The sequence below is a fragment of the Myxocyprinus asiaticus genome, chromosome 24, assembly GCF_019703515.2.
Source record: "Myxocyprinus asiaticus isolate MX2 ecotype Aquarium Trade chromosome 24, UBuf_Myxa_2, whole genome shotgun sequence".
In the NCBI taxonomy this organism is placed as follows: Eukaryota; Metazoa; Chordata; class Actinopteri; order Cypriniformes; family Catostomidae; genus Myxocyprinus; species Myxocyprinus asiaticus.
Genome location: NC_059367.1, coordinates 41,041,203 through 41,060,341, shown reverse-complemented (window position 1 = coordinate 41,060,341; position 19,139 = coordinate 41,041,203). Strand labels below are relative to the sequence as shown.

At 35.9% G+C, this 19,139-nt stretch overlaps 2 protein-coding genes across 2 annotated transcripts in view; one reads left to right on the top strand and one right to left on the bottom strand.

Moving 5' to 3' along the window:
• The window catches only part of LOC127414475 (methylenetetrahydrofolate reductase-like), a 41,770-nt gene extending 27,619 nt beyond the window's left edge, over window positions 1–14,151 (bottom strand). Inside the window, exons 1-5 of the mRNA XM_051652516.1 lie at window positions 14,025–14,151; window positions 12,403–12,652; window positions 4,117–4,355; window positions 3,149–3,259; window positions 1,312–1,505 (exon numbers count right to left, since the gene is read on the bottom strand). Coding sequence (XP_051508476.1) covers window positions 1,312–1,505; window positions 3,149–3,259; window positions 4,117–4,355; window positions 12,403–12,641 — 783 coding nt within the window. The 5' untranslated portion in view covers window positions 12,642–12,652; window positions 14,025–14,151. The remainder of the gene's footprint in view (window positions 1–1,311; window positions 1,506–3,148; window positions 3,260–4,116; window positions 4,356–12,402; window positions 12,653–14,024) is intronic.
• A 1,746-nt stretch (window positions 14,152–15,897) lies between these two features.
• The window catches only part of LOC127414471 (H(+)/Cl(-) exchange transporter 6-like), a 33,068-nt gene continuing 29,826 nt past the window's right edge, over window positions 15,898–19,139 (top strand). The window contains exons 1-2 of the mRNA XM_051652512.1: window positions 15,898–16,024; window positions 16,803–16,868. Of these exons, the coding sequence (XP_051508472.1) occupies window positions 15,953–16,024; window positions 16,803–16,868 (138 nt within the window). The 5' untranslated portion in view covers window positions 15,898–15,952. The remainder of the gene's footprint in view (window positions 16,025–16,802; window positions 16,869–19,139) is intronic.

Genomic DNA, 19,139 nt, shown 5'->3' with positions numbered 1-19,139 from the left:
ACAGCTGAAACCCATGTCTTGCATATGTCTGTGCGTAGTGGTTCTCCCCCACATTTTTGAATGGGTTTTGTTTCACAATCCTCTCCAGGGTGCGGTTATCCCTATTGCTTGTACACTTTTTTCTACCACATCTTTTCCTTCCCTTCGCCTCTCTATTAATGTGCTTGGACACAGAGCTCTGTGAACAGCCAGACTCTTTTGCAATGACCTTTTGTGTTTTGCCCTCCTTGTGCAACGTGTCAATGGTCGTCTTTTGGACAACTGTCAAGTCAGCAGTCTTCCCCATGATTGTGTAGCATACAGAACTAGACTGAGAGACCATTTAAAGGCCTTTGCAGGTGTTTTGAGTTAATTAGCTGATTAGAGTGTGGCACCAGGTGTCTTCAATATTGAACCTTTTCACAATATTCTAATTTTCTGAGATACTGAATTTGGGATTTTCCTTAGCTGTCAGTTATAATCATCAAAATTAAAAGAAATAAACATTTGAAATATATCAGTCTGTGTGTAATGAATGAATATAATATACAAGTTTCACTTTTTGAATGGAATTAGTGAAATAAATCAACTTTTTGATGATATTCTAATTATATGACCAGCACCTGTATATATTTTATTTTTGTGTGTGTGTGTGTGTGTGTGTGTGTGTATGTGCTCATGTGTGGCCACAGGGGTGTTTGTTGAGGGTCGGGGTGGGGTTGGAGACTGGGAGGGGGTCGGGGTGGTAGTAGGGGATAAATGTTGATTCTGTATATATATGTTTTGTTTTTCTTTGTTTGTTGTGTGAATCAATAAAAATGTTAATCACAAAAAGAAATGTAGGTGAGGCCAATTCAAATTCCAATTCCACATTCTGTGGGTTTGAAAATTCAAATTAAATTCCAATTCAACATTCCATGGGCATGGCTAATTCCAATTCAATATCCTATGGGTGTGGCCAGTTCAATTCAAATTCTAGTTACCAGTTTTGTGGGTGTGGCCAATTCAATTCAAATTTCAATTCAATATCCTTAGGGTGTGGCAAATTCAATTAAATTCCTATTCAAAACTATGTGGATGTGGCCAATTCAATTCAGATTCCTATAATAAAATCCTGTGGGCGTGACCAACTCAAATTCAATACCCGATGGGTGTGGCCAATTTAATTCAAATTCCAATTTTTACATTCTGTGGGTGTGGCCAATTACAATTCAATGTACTATGGGCGTGACCAATTCAATTTAAATTTCAAATCAACATCCTATGAGTGTGGCCCATTCAATTCAAATTACATTTTAATATCCTGTGGGGTGTGTACATGTGTCTTTGTACCTGGATGGGGAAGATTCCTGGCACAATGGGGCAGGTGATACCAATGGCCCGACAGTCTTTGACGAACTTGAGGAAGGTTTCTGCTCTGAAGAAGAGCTGAGTGACTATGAAGTGTGCACCTGCATCAACCTTCTCCTTCAGGTGCCAGAGGTCTTCTTCATAGCTCTCTGCCTCAGGATGACCCGTGGGGTAACCTATCATTACAGTCGTGGAGGGTTTGAGTTGTTCAAGGATCATGCAGAAATCATGATGAACAAACATGAATTACATTTTCTGAAGAAGTGCCTATGCATAACGTGTCGTCACTATGCAAAGTTGCTATGCTGTGTGTTCTGAGTGATTTTTAGTGCCATACAGTTGCTAGGGTGTTCTGGGAAATACCAAGGTTGTTGCTTACTAGCCCAAGTGAAAAAGAGTCCAACCCCAAGTCTCTATGATATTCTGGTCTCTATATATGGCTTGAGTTTTTTAAGGGGTCATGACATGAGGAATACATTTTTCCTTGATCTTTTGATATAAGAGGTCATTGTGCTATAAAAACATACTGTAAGTTTCAGAACTGAAAACTTCCTCCTTAATAGAAAAAGAGTACTTATTTAAACCAAGCTGCAAAAACGGCCCGTTTGTAATTCATGGAACTTGTGACGTCAGAAGGACCAAATACATCTGCATATGCAACGCCGCTTTTAAAAGATGCAATGTCAAGTTATAACTCTAAAATTAATCCCCCATTGTGTTTCATTCAGCTGTTCTGTCTTGCTGTTGTGCTGTTTTGAAGGCATCCAGGACTGTGCTATTTTTAATTGTTGGTCTTTTGTAAACATGCACTTGATGGATGTCTTTGACCGTTTTGACGCGTTTCCGGTGATGTGCCATGCATTTGAAAAGCGGCAAAAAACGCGTCTCATTCTGCTGCTGCCACTGACTGGGAGAAACACATGCCCTTCTGTGTGTAAACACACTGGGAAAATGTGAGATGTGATGACCAGCGTCTCTGCTTTGGTCTGTTGAAGTCGGTTAAAGCACTCAACATCACCGTGAATTGAATTACGTTTGTGTATTCATAAGATTTCAGTGTGAATTGCTTGTGAAACGGTCACAATATGATTCAAGCTTTGCAAAGGAACTGTTATTGAAAGATGGGGCAGTTAAAATTGGACTATTGTACGAAAAACTGTAAGTAACAAATTTATTTCATTAATTTTTCATATGTCATGACTTTTTGATAGTTTATGGTGCTTCTTGAGTGAACAGTTTGATACATTCAGATGTGTTGGGTGAACATTATGTGTTAACCCTGAAATGCAAGTTGGAAAATTTTCTTCGGACTGCATTTCGAATATGCCTGTATTGGAAGGGCTGCATGATGTTAGCCAATCACAACAGTGGCTGTTTACACTGAAGTCTTAAAGGGCCAGGCAGCTTAAAACCAAGTTTCAGACAGAGGGCTGGAAAATTATTATATATGACTAAATTAAGACTGTTTTAAGTTAAAACTTTACTAACTTTCTAAATGGACCTCAAGGAAGATAAGATAATAAAAAATTAAAAAAAGAGTATTTCATGACCCCTTTAATGTAAGTCTATGGAATTTTTTCATCCATTAATCATTCACTAGGCGAAAATAAGAAATCTGATCACTTATAAAATAATAACACACCTCTCCTCAACAAGCAGCGTGATTTGAGGTGTCATTCATGTCTGTAGCACAAACGGTGGGGGGCGAGTTACACAGCTAAGTTTAAGTTTACTTAGGAGCTGTTTAAAATATGAGCAATAGTAATAGTGATGCTTGCCACAACAAACACCACAAATTCTCTCTCTGTGTAATTCTCACCTGCCACACAGATATCAAAGTAGTCATCAAATTCACAGCGAATGTGTTTGACCAGATCTGTGGCATAGTTGAAACCTCCGTCTTCCTCCACCCATTCTTCACCAACAGGATCTGCAACAACAGCACAATTTCCTTTAGAACCTACTTTCACTTCTCTTAATTTTGATAAGTTTCCCACAAATCCCTTGTCCTTTAATTTTTAGTATGCAGTATGTTATGTAATGTGCTCGACTTGTCCTTCCATTTCCAGTGTGACAAGTTACCCAGAAGTATTATCCAGCTGTGATTTTTAAAATCTCCTTCACTCATTATTTGGCTGGACTGCCAAGAGTTAAGACTTTACATAAAAAAAAGAATTAAAAATGCAGTTCTATTTATTTTCAAGATGATAACTGGATGCTACTCACCGAACATAAATATGCAACATTATATGGTCATGTGATGACAACGTAGCATAATACAGTTTAAAACGTACAGTGCAAAAATTGTGCACAAGACTTTTGCACAGTACCATTTATCATTGCTCATTACACGTCTCTCTGAAATACTGGATTCTAATTGGTCATTTGCAACATTCTGTGGCCAAATATTTTTGTATAATGAATGGTAGATGGTATAATTTACCGTTGTCCAAAGCAACAGATTTTCTTCATATATGTGCTAGTTTCATGTCTCTTGTAGCACTCCATGCTCTTCTTTTGTAATATAATCAAATAATTTCAACAAAATTAATATTTCATGTCCATGTATTTATTTGAGAACTAGTTGTGTAATAAACTGGATAATGTACACAAAGCTAGTCATTACTGTGACTAGTGTTACATTATCTCTTTCATAATGTATACTGTTTCACATACTAAAATAGTGGGCATCATACAGTGTATACTGCACAATACAGTATGCTGTAAGCAGTACACTAGTATTCCACTCTGAACATAACCATGTTGTCTATTTTGTTAAAGTCGTACCTCCCCTTAGAGCCATGATATTCTTTAAGCCAAGCCGCTTGGCTTTGTTTAAATGTGCTGTGATATTCTCTTTCGTTTGATTGCAGCATGTCAAATGCAAGACACTCTCCAGGCCACAGTAATTGACTGCTGTGCTTGCTATCATCAAAGAAGACGTTTCTTTGTCCGAGCCCGGATCTCCAGAGGGGTGCCAGGTGATGTCAATGAAGAGAGGACCGCCAGAACCCATGCGGTCAAATCTAACGCATAAGAACAATATATTGCAATTAGAAGCACATAATTGGGTGAATCTCAAAGAATTATGTACAGTTCAGGGTTATTATAGTTTTTATTACATTTTTATAGATATAAAACTTTGTGACTTTTGCTTTTTTTTTAATTTGTTATTTTTTTACCATTTAAACACACACAAAATCCTGAAAATATTCCATTAAGTTTTAGTAGTTTTCCAAAAAAAGTAACACTTGTAATTTTTTGGGGTCCTACAGACAAATAACTTATCAAGGCATTATTAACTATCAAGTTATTCAATTAAACCAAACAAGGAGGGCTTCAAGATATTCCAGACATACAGCTTAATTTCTGTTAGAGCATGATTTTCTGTAAAGCTGCTTTGAAAAGATCAGTGTTGTGAAGATCGCTATACAGATAAAAATGACTTGACTTGTACTGTTTGCGGTCAAATTTACCAACCATTAAAATGAATGGGGAAATCAATAAGTGAGACTATAACACAGTCAAAATGAAGAACACACACACATTCAGAAATGAATTGATGAGACTATGACACTGCCACAGTGCAGAACACACCCACATCTAAACCCACCCACACCCACCCACCCCAACACACACACACACACACACAGACATAAATGAATGGAAATGAATGGGTGAGATTGTGACACAATACAGAACACAAACACACACAGAACTACATGTCTGAAACCACTGTGGGGAAAGTTTAGCCTTCAAGAAAAGAAAAAAAAAACATTACAACTTTTTAATTATAAAAACACTTTTGTTATAAAAACAGTTACAATGCAAAACAAATACAAAAAATACAAAAACTTTTGAGAAATAATTTTTATTTTATAATGTCAAAATATATATCCAAATGCTTGTGATAAAATGTGAAAATTAAGTTACAGCATTGAGTTACAGAGACCAAGCAACAATGCGGGGAACACTGAGGCCACCTATAGGTTATACTTGTCATTGTTATGACATTGTTTTTTCCAGCAGATGCCCCTAATGCATGACACATAGCAGCCTTTTCATAAATTTTATGTTTGCTTTTTTACTGAAGTGAAGGTATCAAAAAATGTGCTTATTTTATATAAAAATGTAATGGTGTAACTTGATTTCATTGAGGTCTAAATCCATAAAGTACCCCAAAATGCATAACTATTGTGATAATAATTATGCAGGAAGTTAGTTAATAGGTGTGACATACAAAATGTGTCAAAAAATGTGTTAGTATGTGTATTGGAAAAAAGGTGTTACACGAAGACTCGTCGATTTTGACAGCGAACAGTACAAGTGTTAGCCCAGTATGGACAGAAATTTAGGGTTAATTTTAGTTTTAAATTTAGCAAATCAAATACCGTATATTATCATTTAAATATGTTACATTTTACTTGGTCATCTTGGGTTATTGCGATCTAGTGGTATGTTCATATTTAATGAAGATTTTTGATAATTTAAATGCTGTGTATCAAAAAATAAAAAGAATCATAGTCAGTTTACTTTGATTTCCTTTTCTAAAATACATTTAGATAAAATATTATTATATTTTGCAAAAAGAAATTGAAGGCTGTGGACCATTAAGATATTGTAACATTATTTTCATAATTTCTTTTTTTTATTGCATATACATATATATACACATACAGTACTGTTCAAAAGTTTTAGGCACTTGTGAAAAATGTTGCATAGTGAGGATTTCTTCAAAAATAGTGCCATAAATAGTTTCAATTTTTCAATTAACATCATACAAATCTAGTAAACATATTATATCTAGTAAACACAAAATATTTGGTGTGACCAACTTTGCCTTTAGCACCAATTCTCCTACTTACACCTGGACACAGTTTTTCTTGGTTGTTGGCAGATAGGATGTTTCAAGCTTCTTGGAGAATTCACCACAGTTCTTCTATCTATTTAGGCTGTCTCAATTGCTTCTGTCTCTTCATGTAATCCCAGACTGATTCAATGATCAGTTGGGGGCCTCTGTGGGGCCATGGCATCTGTTGCAGGGCTCCCTGTTCTTCTATTCTATTCTATTCTATTTACAGAAGGAATGTTTGGGAGTCTAAAATGTATATTACCTATTGACACACTAAAGCTGAAGATATAAATAACCATCTTGAGACAAATGCTTTTGTTAAACATCTTATGTGCCTAAGACTTTTGCACAGTACTATATATATATATATACATACATACATATATATATATATATATATATATATATATATATATATATATATATATATATATATATATATATATATATATATACTGTATATACAAGAAAGTATTATATATCCAAGCCTGCCAGATATATACACAATATAACCTTAATGGTCCTAAAAATTAGCTTTGTTTTCTATGTGCTATAGTGAATGACTTTTGCGCAACAGCTACTGTGAAATAGGGAAGAATACCCCCGCTTGGACGGCTATTTTTCCACAGAGAAAATAGGATGAATTTGACCAAAATTACATTATATTCAGAATGCTGACTAACAGACTACAGCATCATCAACAGGTGATCGCACACGCTCAATCTCTCTCTCTCTCTCTCTCTCTCTCTCTCACACACACACACACACACACAAACGCACACACACATGTTGGTGTGGCAATCAAGCCGTGATACTAGTTCTAAAGTGACATTTTTGAATTACTAACAGAGGCTTGGACACATCATTTGTTTTGAACCAGCAACGGCAGATTCTGATCGCATAAGAAAGTAGTTCCATGCACAAATGTGCTTTTTATGACCGTACAAATTTTTAAAAAATTCTTGTTAATTGATCTGTTGTATATAAGCAATATCACACTCGCAATCGTGCTCAGGGTTGGGGAGTAACGAAATACACTACCAGTCAAAAGTTTTAAAACACTTGACTGAAATGTTTCTCATGATCTTAAAAATCTTTTGATCTGAAGGCGTATGCTTAAATGTTTGAAATTAGTTTTGTAGACAAAAATATAATTGTGTCAACATATTAATTTATTTCATTATAAAACTAAAGTTTAATAAAAAATAAAAAAAAGTTTTTGAAATTGATGACTTGGACCAAATAATAAAGAAAAGCAGCCAATAAGTGCCCAACATAGATGGGAACTCCTTCAGTACTGTTTAAAAAGCATCCCAGGGTGACACCTCAAGAAGTTGGTTGAGAAAATGTCAAGAGTACATGTCTGCAAATTCTAGGCAAAGGGTGACTACTTTGAAGATGCTAAAATATAACACAGTTTTGATTTATTTTGGATTTTGTTTAGTCACAACATAATTCCCATAGTTCCATTTATGTTATTCCATAGTTTTAATGACTTTACTATTATTCTAAAATGTGAAGAAAAAAATTATAATAAAGAATGAGTGTTTCAAAACTTTTGACCGGTAGTGTATATATAATGTAATTACATATTTTAAAATACAAAATATAAGTAACTGTATTCCACTACAGTTACAATTTAAATAATTGGTCATTAGAATACAGTTACATTCAAAAAGTATTTTGATAACTGAAGAGATTACTTTGCATTTTATTGTCATTTGTATCATTTAATATTTAGTCCTTTCAGATGGAAAACATTTATACATATAAATGATCCAAAGTGCATTTGAACAGCGGTGAAACACTTTCTTATGATGTGTTACATTCATTCTTACAAGCAGACAGAGAAGTAAGTTTGAAGTAAGTTTGGAGCAGAAGAAATAGAAATAAACCTTCTGTAAATTGTCAGCTTTATACCTAGCTAAAATGCTATTTCTAGCCACTTTACATGCACGTTACCAGGCACGATCATATTTTTTATCAAGAAAATTCACGTTGGATCATAATTTCTTTTTTTCTAGTAAGACCTTTGATATTAGGGCAAAAATCGTATTCTTGATAATTATTTTTTTTTTTTATTGTTTTCCTGTAAAAATATCTAAAAATCCTTAAAACAAGATCAATTAGATTGATCTTATTTTAGAAACAACACTGCATAAGATATTTAGGTTTTTCAGAGAATGTATTTTTAACGTGTATTTTGTCTTACTGTAATTAATCCAAAGTATTTAGAATATGTTACTGACCTTGAGTAATCTAATGGAATACGTTACAAATGACATTTTACAGCATGTATTCTGTAATCTGTAGTGGAATACATTTCAAAAGTAACCCTCCCAACCCTGATCGTGCTATATGGCCCTAAATCAGTGCTGATGTAAGTCATATCACACTCCTGCTCGTGTGATATTGCTTAATTTTATATATAAAGTACTGTGCAAAAGTCTTAGACACATAAAATGTTTCACATACAGTTGCAATTGAAATTATTCAACCCTCCAATACAGTAAGGATTTACAAAGGTAAGCTTTTCTGATGACCCAGAATTTCTCAACTTTATATCTACAGTGCATCTGGAAAGTATTCACAGCGCTTCACTTTTTCCACATTTTGTTACGTTACAGCCTTATACCAAAATGGATTAAATTCATTATTTTCCTCAATTCTACAAACAATATCCCATAATGACAACATGAAAGAAGTTTGTTTGAAATCTTTATAAGCAAATTTATAAAAAAAAAAAAAAAAAAAAAAAATCACATGTACATAAGTATTCACAGCCTTTGCTCAATACTTTGTTGAAGCACCTTTGGCACCAATTACAGCCTCAAGTCTTTTTGAGTATGATGCTACAAGCTTGGCACACCTATTTTTGGGCAGTTTCTCCCATTCTTCTTTGCAGGACCTCTCAAGCTCCATCAGGTTGGATGGGGAGCGTCGGTGCACAGCCATTTTCAGATCTCTCCAGAGATGTTCAATCGGGTTCAAGTCTGGGCTCTGGCTGGGCCACTCAAGGATATTCACAGAGTTGTCCCGGAGCCACTCCTTTGTTATCTTCGCTGTGTGCTTAGGGTCGTTGTCCTGTTGGAAGATGAACCTTCGCCCCAGTCTGAGGTCCAGAGTGCTCTGGAGCAGGTTTTCATCAAGGATGTCTCTGTACATTGCTGCATTCATCTTTCCCTCGATCCTGACTAGTCTCCCAGTTCCTGCCGCTGAAAAACATCCCCACAGCATGATGCTGTCACCACCATGCTTCACTGTAGGGATGGTATTGGCCAGGTGATGAGCGGTGCCCGCTTTCCTCCAGACATGACGCTTGCCGTTCAGGCCAAAGTGTTCAATCTTTGTTTCATCAGACCAGAGAATTTTGTTTCTCATGGTCTGAGAGTCCTCCAGGCGGGCTGTCATGTGCCTTTTACTGAGGAGTGGCTTCCGTCTGGCCACTCTACCATACAGGCCTGATTGGTGGAGTGCTGCAGGGATGGTTGTTCTTCTGGAAGGTTCTCCTCTCTCCACAGAGAAATGCTGGAGCGCTGTCAGAGTGACCATCGGGTTCTTGTCACCTCCCTGACTAAGGCCCTTCTCCCCCGATTGCTCAGTTTAGCCAGGCGGCCAGCTCTAGGAAGAGTCCTGGTGGTTCCAAACTTCTTCCATTTACGGATGATGGAGGCCACTGTGCTCATTGGGACCTTCAATGCTGCAGAAATTTTTATGTACCCTTCCCCAGATCTGTGCCTCAATACAATCCTGTCTCGGAGGTCTACAGACAATTCCTTGGACTTCATGGCTTGGTTTGTGCTCTGACATGCACTGTTAACTGTGGGACCTTATATAGACAGGTGTGTGCCTTTCCAAATCATGTCCAATCAACTGAATTTACCACAGGTGGACTCCAATCAAGTTGTAGAAACATCTCAAGGATGATCAGTGGAAACAGGATGCACCTGAGCTCAATTTTGTGTGTCATGGCAAAGGCTGTGAATACTTATGTACATGTGATTTTTTTTGTTTTTTATTTTTAATAAATTTGCAAAGATTTCAAACAAACTTCTTTCACATTATCATTATGGGGTATTGTTTGTAGAATTTTGAGGAAAATAATGAATTTAATCCATTTTGGAATAAGGCTGTAACATAACAAAATGTGGAAAAAGTGAAGCGCTGTGAATACTTTCCGGATGCACTGTATATCAGTTGAGTGACACATTCAAAGTCATGGTGTGAATATATAACCTAATATTTCTAAATAGCAGGATTTTTTTTTAAATACACCCATGTCATAATTATTCAACCCCTATTGCATGTAGCTGTTTCTTAAATATGTAAGGCAACACAAGTAATTGTTTTAAAACAAAATTAAATCATCAATCTGCAATGGCACTTATTTAAGTTTTAAAATTTAAGTTTAGCGTTGTAAGCAAAAATGTATTTCCATGCAAAAAAATGCAATTAAAAATAAGCTGTCTCAAAAGCTAATAGAGGAGATTATTTCATTACACAAGAAAGGTCATGGCTAGAAGTATATTTCCAAGGCACTTCAATTTCCAATAGACAAATCTGGCAGCACCATTCATACATTTTGTAATTATGGTACAACAGCAACCTTCTTGGGTTGTGGAAGAAAGCAAAACTTCACCAAGGGAAATGTTGACTTGAATATTCAAGAAGTAATAGGAAAGAAGTAGGAAAGACCTGTGGAGTCCTGGAAGAAGGTTTTATAGACGTATGACACTAAACTGAAAATGAGTTTTAGACCCATGGGTCAGCAGTACATCTGGAGTAAGATGACAAGGTGATGACAAGAATGACACCATCCCCACAGTCAAGCATGGAGGTGGGTCAGTCCTGTTATGGGGGTGTTTTGCGGCTGCAGGAAACGACTATCCTGACTATGTGACTGACACAATTGATTCTTTCAGGTATCAGGCCATTTTGGCATGAAAAATGTGATGCCTTCAGTGAGTAAATTGAAGCTTGGTGATCACTGGACTTTCCAGCAAGACAATAACACTAAGGATACATCCAAGTTGTCCAAAATCTGGTTCAGGGATAGGTCGTGGAATGTCCTTAAATGGCCCTTTCAGTCCATCGTTAAAATCCCATTGCAAACCTTTGTTGGGATTTCAAGGAAGCAGTGGCAGCACAGAAACCAAAGAATGTCAATGAGCTGGAAGCTTTTGCTCATGAGAAATGTGTAAAAATTACCTGAAACATTTATTTGCTGTTATTAAGGATAAAGGATGCTCCACAAATGATTGACTTTGGGGGTTGAATATTTTTTACATTAAATTTTTGGAGAGAATTAGTTATTTTTTATTTTAAAGTTTGGGTAAACTGAACTCTTTGTTCTCAAAATCACTCAAATGTGTATTAAAAACTTACTTTGTTTACTGAGGTTTTAGTTGATGTGTTTTAATTCACATCACCAGAATGAATTGCTGGTAAGGGGGGTTGAATAATTTTGATTGCAATTGTAAACATTTATCTTAAGATAGTTATGTATATCTTCAGCTTTAGTGTGTCAACAGGAAATATAAATGTTAGACTCCCAAACATTACTTTTGTAAATAGAATAGATTAGAATAGAAGAACAGGGAGCCCTACAACAGATAGCATGGCCCCCTCAGAACCCCTACTGAACATCGAGTCCGTCTGGGATTACATGAAGAGATAGAGGCAATTGAGACAGCCTAAATAGATAAAAGAACTGTGGCAAATTCTCCAAGAAGCTTGGAACATCCTATCTGCCAACAACCAAGACAAACTGTGTCCAGGAGTACACAGGTGGTCACATCAAATATTGATTTAGCTTTTTTTATGTTTACTGGACTTTGTATGACATTAATTGATAAATGAAAACTATTTATGTTATATTTTTGAAGACATCCTTACTATGCAAAATTTTTCACCAGTGCCTAAAACTTTTGCACAGTACTATATATATATATATATATATCACTTATTGCGCAGTGCTCTGGAATATTTGATTCTGATTGGTCAATTATCCCTGATTGGTACATTATCCCTAAACAAAGCTAATTTTTAGGACCATTTTTAGGCTGTATTGTGTATATATCTGGCAGGCTTGGATATATAATAATTTCTTCCTTTTGATTTTGGGGTGAAATATGACCCAGACATGTTCTTGACAAGTTTTGTGAGATTCACCAAATTACAAAAACGTAAAAAGTAAACCAGCCTTTTCTTTTCTTGCCTACCTAGAGATGAGATTGACAGCTCCAGAGGTCGTGCGAGGGGGGAAGAACTCAAGGGAGAACCAGCGGTCCCCGGACTCTGTCCGCCGTCTCATTTTGTCCCGCAGGCGGTCAGTACGGTCAGCATCTGGTACTGGTGTGGAGCACCTGGAGCTCTCTTTAGAGCTCTCTCCACTGTTACTGGCCCCGCTCGAGTCACTCTTAGATGACTGCCAACCGACGTCTGCTCTTTGGTTCACCATGTTTCCTGTGCCTGTGGTTGAACAACACCATAACAAAACATAACCTGATCTCATGGAGCTAAGCTAATGTCAATTTTGTTGTAATGTCTCCAAAAACCTTTGTAGGGGAAACCAACTTTTTTAAAGGGAAAATTCAAGCAAAAATTAAATGATGTAGTCATCAATTACTTGCCCATTTGAGTTTCTTTCTTCATTAGACAACAATCAGAGATGTTAGGCAGAAAGTTCACACTGCTCTTTTTCATATAATTTAAGTGAATTATGACCAGGGGCTCCAAAAAAACAAAATAAACAGTAGTCCATACAACTCATGCACTATATTTCAAGTCTTCTGAAGTCAAACAATAGCTCTGTGTGAGGAACAGGCAGAATAGTAAATTGTTATTCACTGAAAACCTCCCCTAGCTCTCAAACATCATTAGTGCGAAATGAAAAGCACATATTTAAATTTGGTGCATGAGAAAAGATACAAGATGGTAAATTTAAACAAATGTCTATTTTATCACAATGATGTTGGTTAAAAGTTGACATGAATGACAGATGTGTCGGGGCCATTGTAACAAATTGTATGACTTTTTAATCTTTAAAATATCTGGCATAAGACAGTGCCTGAATATCTTTTTAGTATATTTTAGAGATACTTAAACTCATTTCAAATAATCATAATGTAGGTTCCCAAAAGACTTTTGCATTTATTATTCATAAAAGCTAAAAGAATTAAAGGTGAAAACTGTTCAGTAATACTAATAAACATTAGAGCAATGGTATTAGGCTATTACATTGATATGTGCACTTATTTGAAATACAGAGGGTAAATATAATTTTATGTGTTACAAATGTGTCCAACCTCTGTTTTTCTTTCTTATAATAAGTCTATTAAAGGTAAAGTTAGACCTACTTTTGGCACATCTGCATGTTACTCAACCAAAGGAAGGCGGGTAGATTTGTAGTAGTTGAGAGTTATAGCCTATAGGAAAATGCAAATGTAACAATTGCACTCAGACTCCGCTGTATCATAAATATTAATGGTTATTAGCAGTCTACAGAACAACTGATTAATATGATGATGTTATATTATATGAATGTATTGAGTCCTATGAGTCTATGAGCTATTTGTCATATTTAAGGTAGACACGTGATTTAAATAATAGGCGGTATTTAAATAAATGTGTTGTAAACCAATCGATAACGGCGTATAGAGTGGCATGATAACCCGTTTTAGAAATTATTAAACATTGTGAGAGAGGGGGTCTTAACCGGGGGGGCATGCGGCTCCGCACGACTGCACTGGTCCCTTTAATAAACTAGTAGTACCGAAACCAAAACAATCACATGGGTCCCAGGAATATATGTAATAGTTTAAAGATGTCATTCATTCATTACCTTCGAGCTTATCCCGAGTCTCCAGGCGTTATGAGTGGAGAATACTTCTGTCCCAGGGTGGCGCTGTACCCTCAGAATCGGACAGAAGACCGTGTCTCGCCGCTGCTGAAAGCCTCGACAAGAGAAGGGTAGTGTTTACATAGAGCACGCCCCCTCACCTAAGAGATACGCCCACTCCAGGTCAAAACGCCTTCCTATTGGATGTAGGGTTTGTCATAACTTATGATGGTAACACCATATGTAGTTATTAATATTAAATGAGCTATCATGCTCAGGACAAAGGCACAAAAGAAAATATTTTTTTTTTGTTTGTTTTTTTGTATGATGTAATGTTATATTTTATGTATTGTGTTTCATTATTTGTTTTAGTATATTGTGCAAATTATCTTTCAAATATCTGTCTGTCTGTCTATCTCTCTGTCTGTCTATCTATATATCTATATGTTGTCTATCTATCTATCTGTTGTATATCTATCTATCTATCTATCTATCTATCTATCTATCTATCTATCTATCTATCTATCTATCTATCTATCTGTTGTCTGTCTTTCTGTCTGTCTGTCTATCTATCTATCTATCTATCTATCTATCTATCTATCTATCTATCTATCTATCTATCTATCTATCTATCTATCTATCTGTTGTATGTCTGTCTATCCATCTGTCTGTCTATCTATCTATCTATCTGTTGTATGTCTGTCTATCTGTCTTTCTGTTTGTCTGTCTGTCTATCCATCTATCTATCTATCTATCTATCTATCTATCTATCTATCTATCTATCTATCTATCTATCTATCTATCTATTTGTCTGTCTGAAGAATGGACTTATTATACTTGGGTGGTGTATGCTCAATACCCATGGACTGATTGACTGACTGAATCAAACAATCAGTCAATCAATCTATCTATCTATCTATCTATCTATCTATCTATCTATCTATCTATCTATCTATCTATCTATCTGTTGTCTGTCTGTCTGTCTGTCTATCTATCTATCTGCTGTCTGTCTGTCTATCTATCTAACTGTCTGTCTGTTTATCTATCTATCTATCTATCTATCTATCTATCTATCTATCTATCTATCTATCTATCTATCTGTTGTCTGTCTGTCTGTCTGTCTATCTATCTCTCTGTCTGTCTATCTATCTATCTATCTATCTATCTATCTAACTGTCTGTGTGTCTGTCTATCTATCTATCTGCTGTCTGTCTATCTAACTGTCTATCTATCTATCTATCTATCTATCTATCTATCTATCTATCTGTCTGTCTATCTCTCTGTCTGTCTGTCTGTATATCTATATGTTGTCTATCTATCTATCTATTGTATATCTATCTATCGAACTGTCTGTCTATCTAACTTTGTCTGTCTATCTATCTGTTGTCTGTCTATCTGTCTATCTGTCTGTCTATCTATCTATCTATCTATCTATCTATCTATCTATCTATCTGTTGACTGTCTGTCTGTCTATCCATCTGTTGTATGTCTGTCTGTCTGTCTGTCTGTCTGTCTATCTATCTATCTTTGAAGTGTTCTATTTTTGTTTAGAAAAACATAATACTCATCTCCAGGAAGTTTACTGTAAAGCAAATTATAACAACATTTTGTCTATTGTTTATTTATTGTTTTTTATTTGTGTTCTTATAGTAGCTAAATTTTGATAAATGTATAATTTACATATACATATGGTAACATACTGTATTTAACTGCTTTCATTTTCATTACTCACACAACTGTGACGCAATAAACAGCAGTATGCGTTAAACTTTCGCAGCGATTGTGTGCTTGAATCCAGTTTGTTTGCGTGATATCTGCGCAGCCGGTGAGCGCTTGAATGCGTAAGCTGTGGCGTGTGTGTGGTCATGTGATGCGCGTGAGCTGCAGCTGAGCTGAGCTGTGTATGTATGTATGTGTGCGTGCTGTAGAAGATGGCGTGCAGAGGATGCTTGTGTTGTAAATTCTGCTGCAATGAAGGCGAAACCAGAACACCAGAGGAGCTGGTATGACATCATTTATTTGTATGATCTGTTCTCTAAAGCAGCCCTGCTTATTTAATAAATGAGCATGCTTTCTGATACTTTAAATTATGCTTCTCATGTTGTTCTCCACCCAAATTCACTGTAAACAGCACCATGGCAGTCATGTGTACATTAACAATGAGTTTAACAATTAAAGATAAAGACCATCGAGAACTCAACATGTGGGTGATTCAAACAGTGTTTCTGCATTATCACGGAGTGTGAGGGTGTAACTGTGGCTGTGTTTCAAAACCAAATGAGCTCCCTACCTAGACGGCATTTTTTGGTGTCATGGGCCAGTACAGCAGTTTGGGGCATCATATTATTTTGTCAACACTGTCAATGCCCTAAAATGCAATCTTGATAAGCAGCTACTAAACCATTAAGTTATTAAGCCATTAAACACATCCTTTATTTCCTATCATAAAGATAACCCCGATTTAATGTTTTTTTTTTAATCATTATTTTTTATATAAGATATTAGTAAAGTTATAGAGGAGTATTTTGCATCTGCATTGTGTAGGTATAATGAAGTGAAATGTCAGAAATGTGCTGGCTGGTGTTTTATGAGTCAGTCCATTGTTTGGAGTCATCACAGGCCATCTGTTCAATCTAGGCAGGGTCCATCTTCCAGCCTGTAAAACCTACAAATTATCATAAGAAAACCCTAAGATTGGTATACTATTGTCACTTTCTAAAGCATGTATTTTAATATTCTGAACCTATTAACTTGATTTTACTGTTGACTTTACCTTCTTAGACAATACTGGGTGAAACCAGAGATGATGATGATGATGATGAAATACTGCCAAGAAAAGACTATGAGGTCAGTGAAGAATGGACATATTATACTTGGGTGGTGTATGCTCAATACCCATGGACTTTTTAAATTTTAGGTTAAAATATATCTATTTGTGTATATATGTACATATATACAGTATATAATATGTATAGTATTAGGGATGTCCAGATATATACTGTTACTAGTATTGGAATCGGCTCCGGTACCGTGGTCATGTGTACTGGTGCTTGTAAAAATGCTCTGATACCAAAAACCAATACCATCTAGGGTTGCGCGGTACACTAATGAAATATCGCGATACCAAAAAATTGTAAACGGTACGATATCATCTCGTTCCTAATTTCGGTACCATTTTACAGTATGATGACATTAGCAAAATCTTATGAGATGTGAAATTTTTTAGATTAAATCATTGACAATTATAAAATTAAATAAAATCTCGATATGGCCAAGTGTGATCATTAAACAGCAGAAGGTTGTCATTTAAAGAAATAATATACAGTCCCATTCGCTGCGTGATTGTTGATTGAACGAGAGGTGCCACCAAGGGCGTAGATTTGGCTTGAATATTGGGGGGGGTTGCACTTGCTTGTTTTGATTATTTGTCTGTCTATCTATCTATCTATCTATCTATCTATCTGTTGTCTGTCTGTCTGAAGAATGGACATATTATACTTGGGTGGTGTGTGCTCAATACCCATGGACTGACTGAATCAATCAATCTATCTATCTATCTATCTATCCATCTGTTGTCTGTTTATCTATCTGTTGTATGTCTGTCTGTCTATCTGTTTGTCTATCTATCTATCCCCCCCATCCCCCCTGGAAACTACACCCCTGGGTGCCACTCTGCTCTATCTACTTCACACACAGATGCACGCACGTGCGCACACCCACACAAACGCAACACACACTACTTGTGCTTAATTTTCATGCAATGTGTTTAGTGTTTAAAATGTTGAATGAACACTCAAATCTCCCTCTCCAGTGCAGCTCAGAGATTCGTGACAGGAGTATTACAGCATTAATGGGAAGCTTGATATAACTAAGCCCTCAAAAAAAAAAAAGGAAGAACTCAAGCGTCTGTCAAAATAAAAGTCCCGTTAAAATGAAAGCTCTATTTATGTGTGAAAATTGAAGACAGAAAAATATAACTAGTGTATAAAAAAAAGCAATAATACTCATAATAACCGTAGTATAATATTAAACGGTTGTATTATGATTATTCATTAATCATCTGTAAGCAATATCACAAAAGTGTCCTGAATATCAGCATGTTGTGACTCAGCCATAGCAGCCTTGTGCCTGAGGTAGTCATATTTTTTTTTCATTAATGTTTTCATCAATACTGTAAAGCTCTGTTGTGCAGAATTTTATTTGGCCAAAAATTAAATGAACATTTTTGTTAAAAATTGATTATATTTGATTAAAGCTGCATGTTTTAATTATAAGATTTAATTAAAACATTTAACATGGAATCCAGAAAAATTTAAACGGAAAACACAGAATCTGTAAGACTTTATGCAGTTCTTTTAATCGCCATTTTCTGTGTAATTTCATCAAAAATCAGAGGTTTTTATTTGTTGCCCAAGTATTGATTTGGTATTGATACCAAGGTACCAGGGCTGGTATCATTCCGAAGCCAAAATTTTGCTATCGGAGCAACCCTAATACCATCTGACGTACAAATGTCATTCCTTAAACATTCAGCGCACAAATTAAAATCACGTTATGTCCTTGTGTGATTATTAAACCGCAAATCAATTTAATGAGATACATTTTTAGTTTTCATGTACTGCGCACTTCAAAGTAAACACGTGGAGCTGGTGTTCCACCAGCTGCTCATAACTTTTAGAGCTCATACACGGAAAACACAATCATGAACATCACACGCTCTGTTTGTAGCAGATGACAGTGAGACGAGCGCTAGTTGACCCTTCACTAAGCTCCACCCCCACCCCCTTGGTTACGGTTGCTTGCTCTTCAGAACCTCCCATAGGAATGAATGGGAGATTGCTGTGAATGGAGCGGTTTTTGGCTAAATATTCTCATAAACGGAATGGATAATAGTATTACGTAGGCTGGAATGAAGAGTGACATTGTAAAGCATATGTATCTGACATTTTTTGTCAAATAAATTTAATTACGCAGTGATTTGATTGAAAACTGTGGCGACTGTGAATCAAGCGGCCATCATCACAGTCACTTGAAAAGAGAAAAGTGTAATTTTGGTTGCGAATATAACAATAGTGTAAGTGAACAGAACTGCGTATAACGTCTCATTTTGAGCTGTGA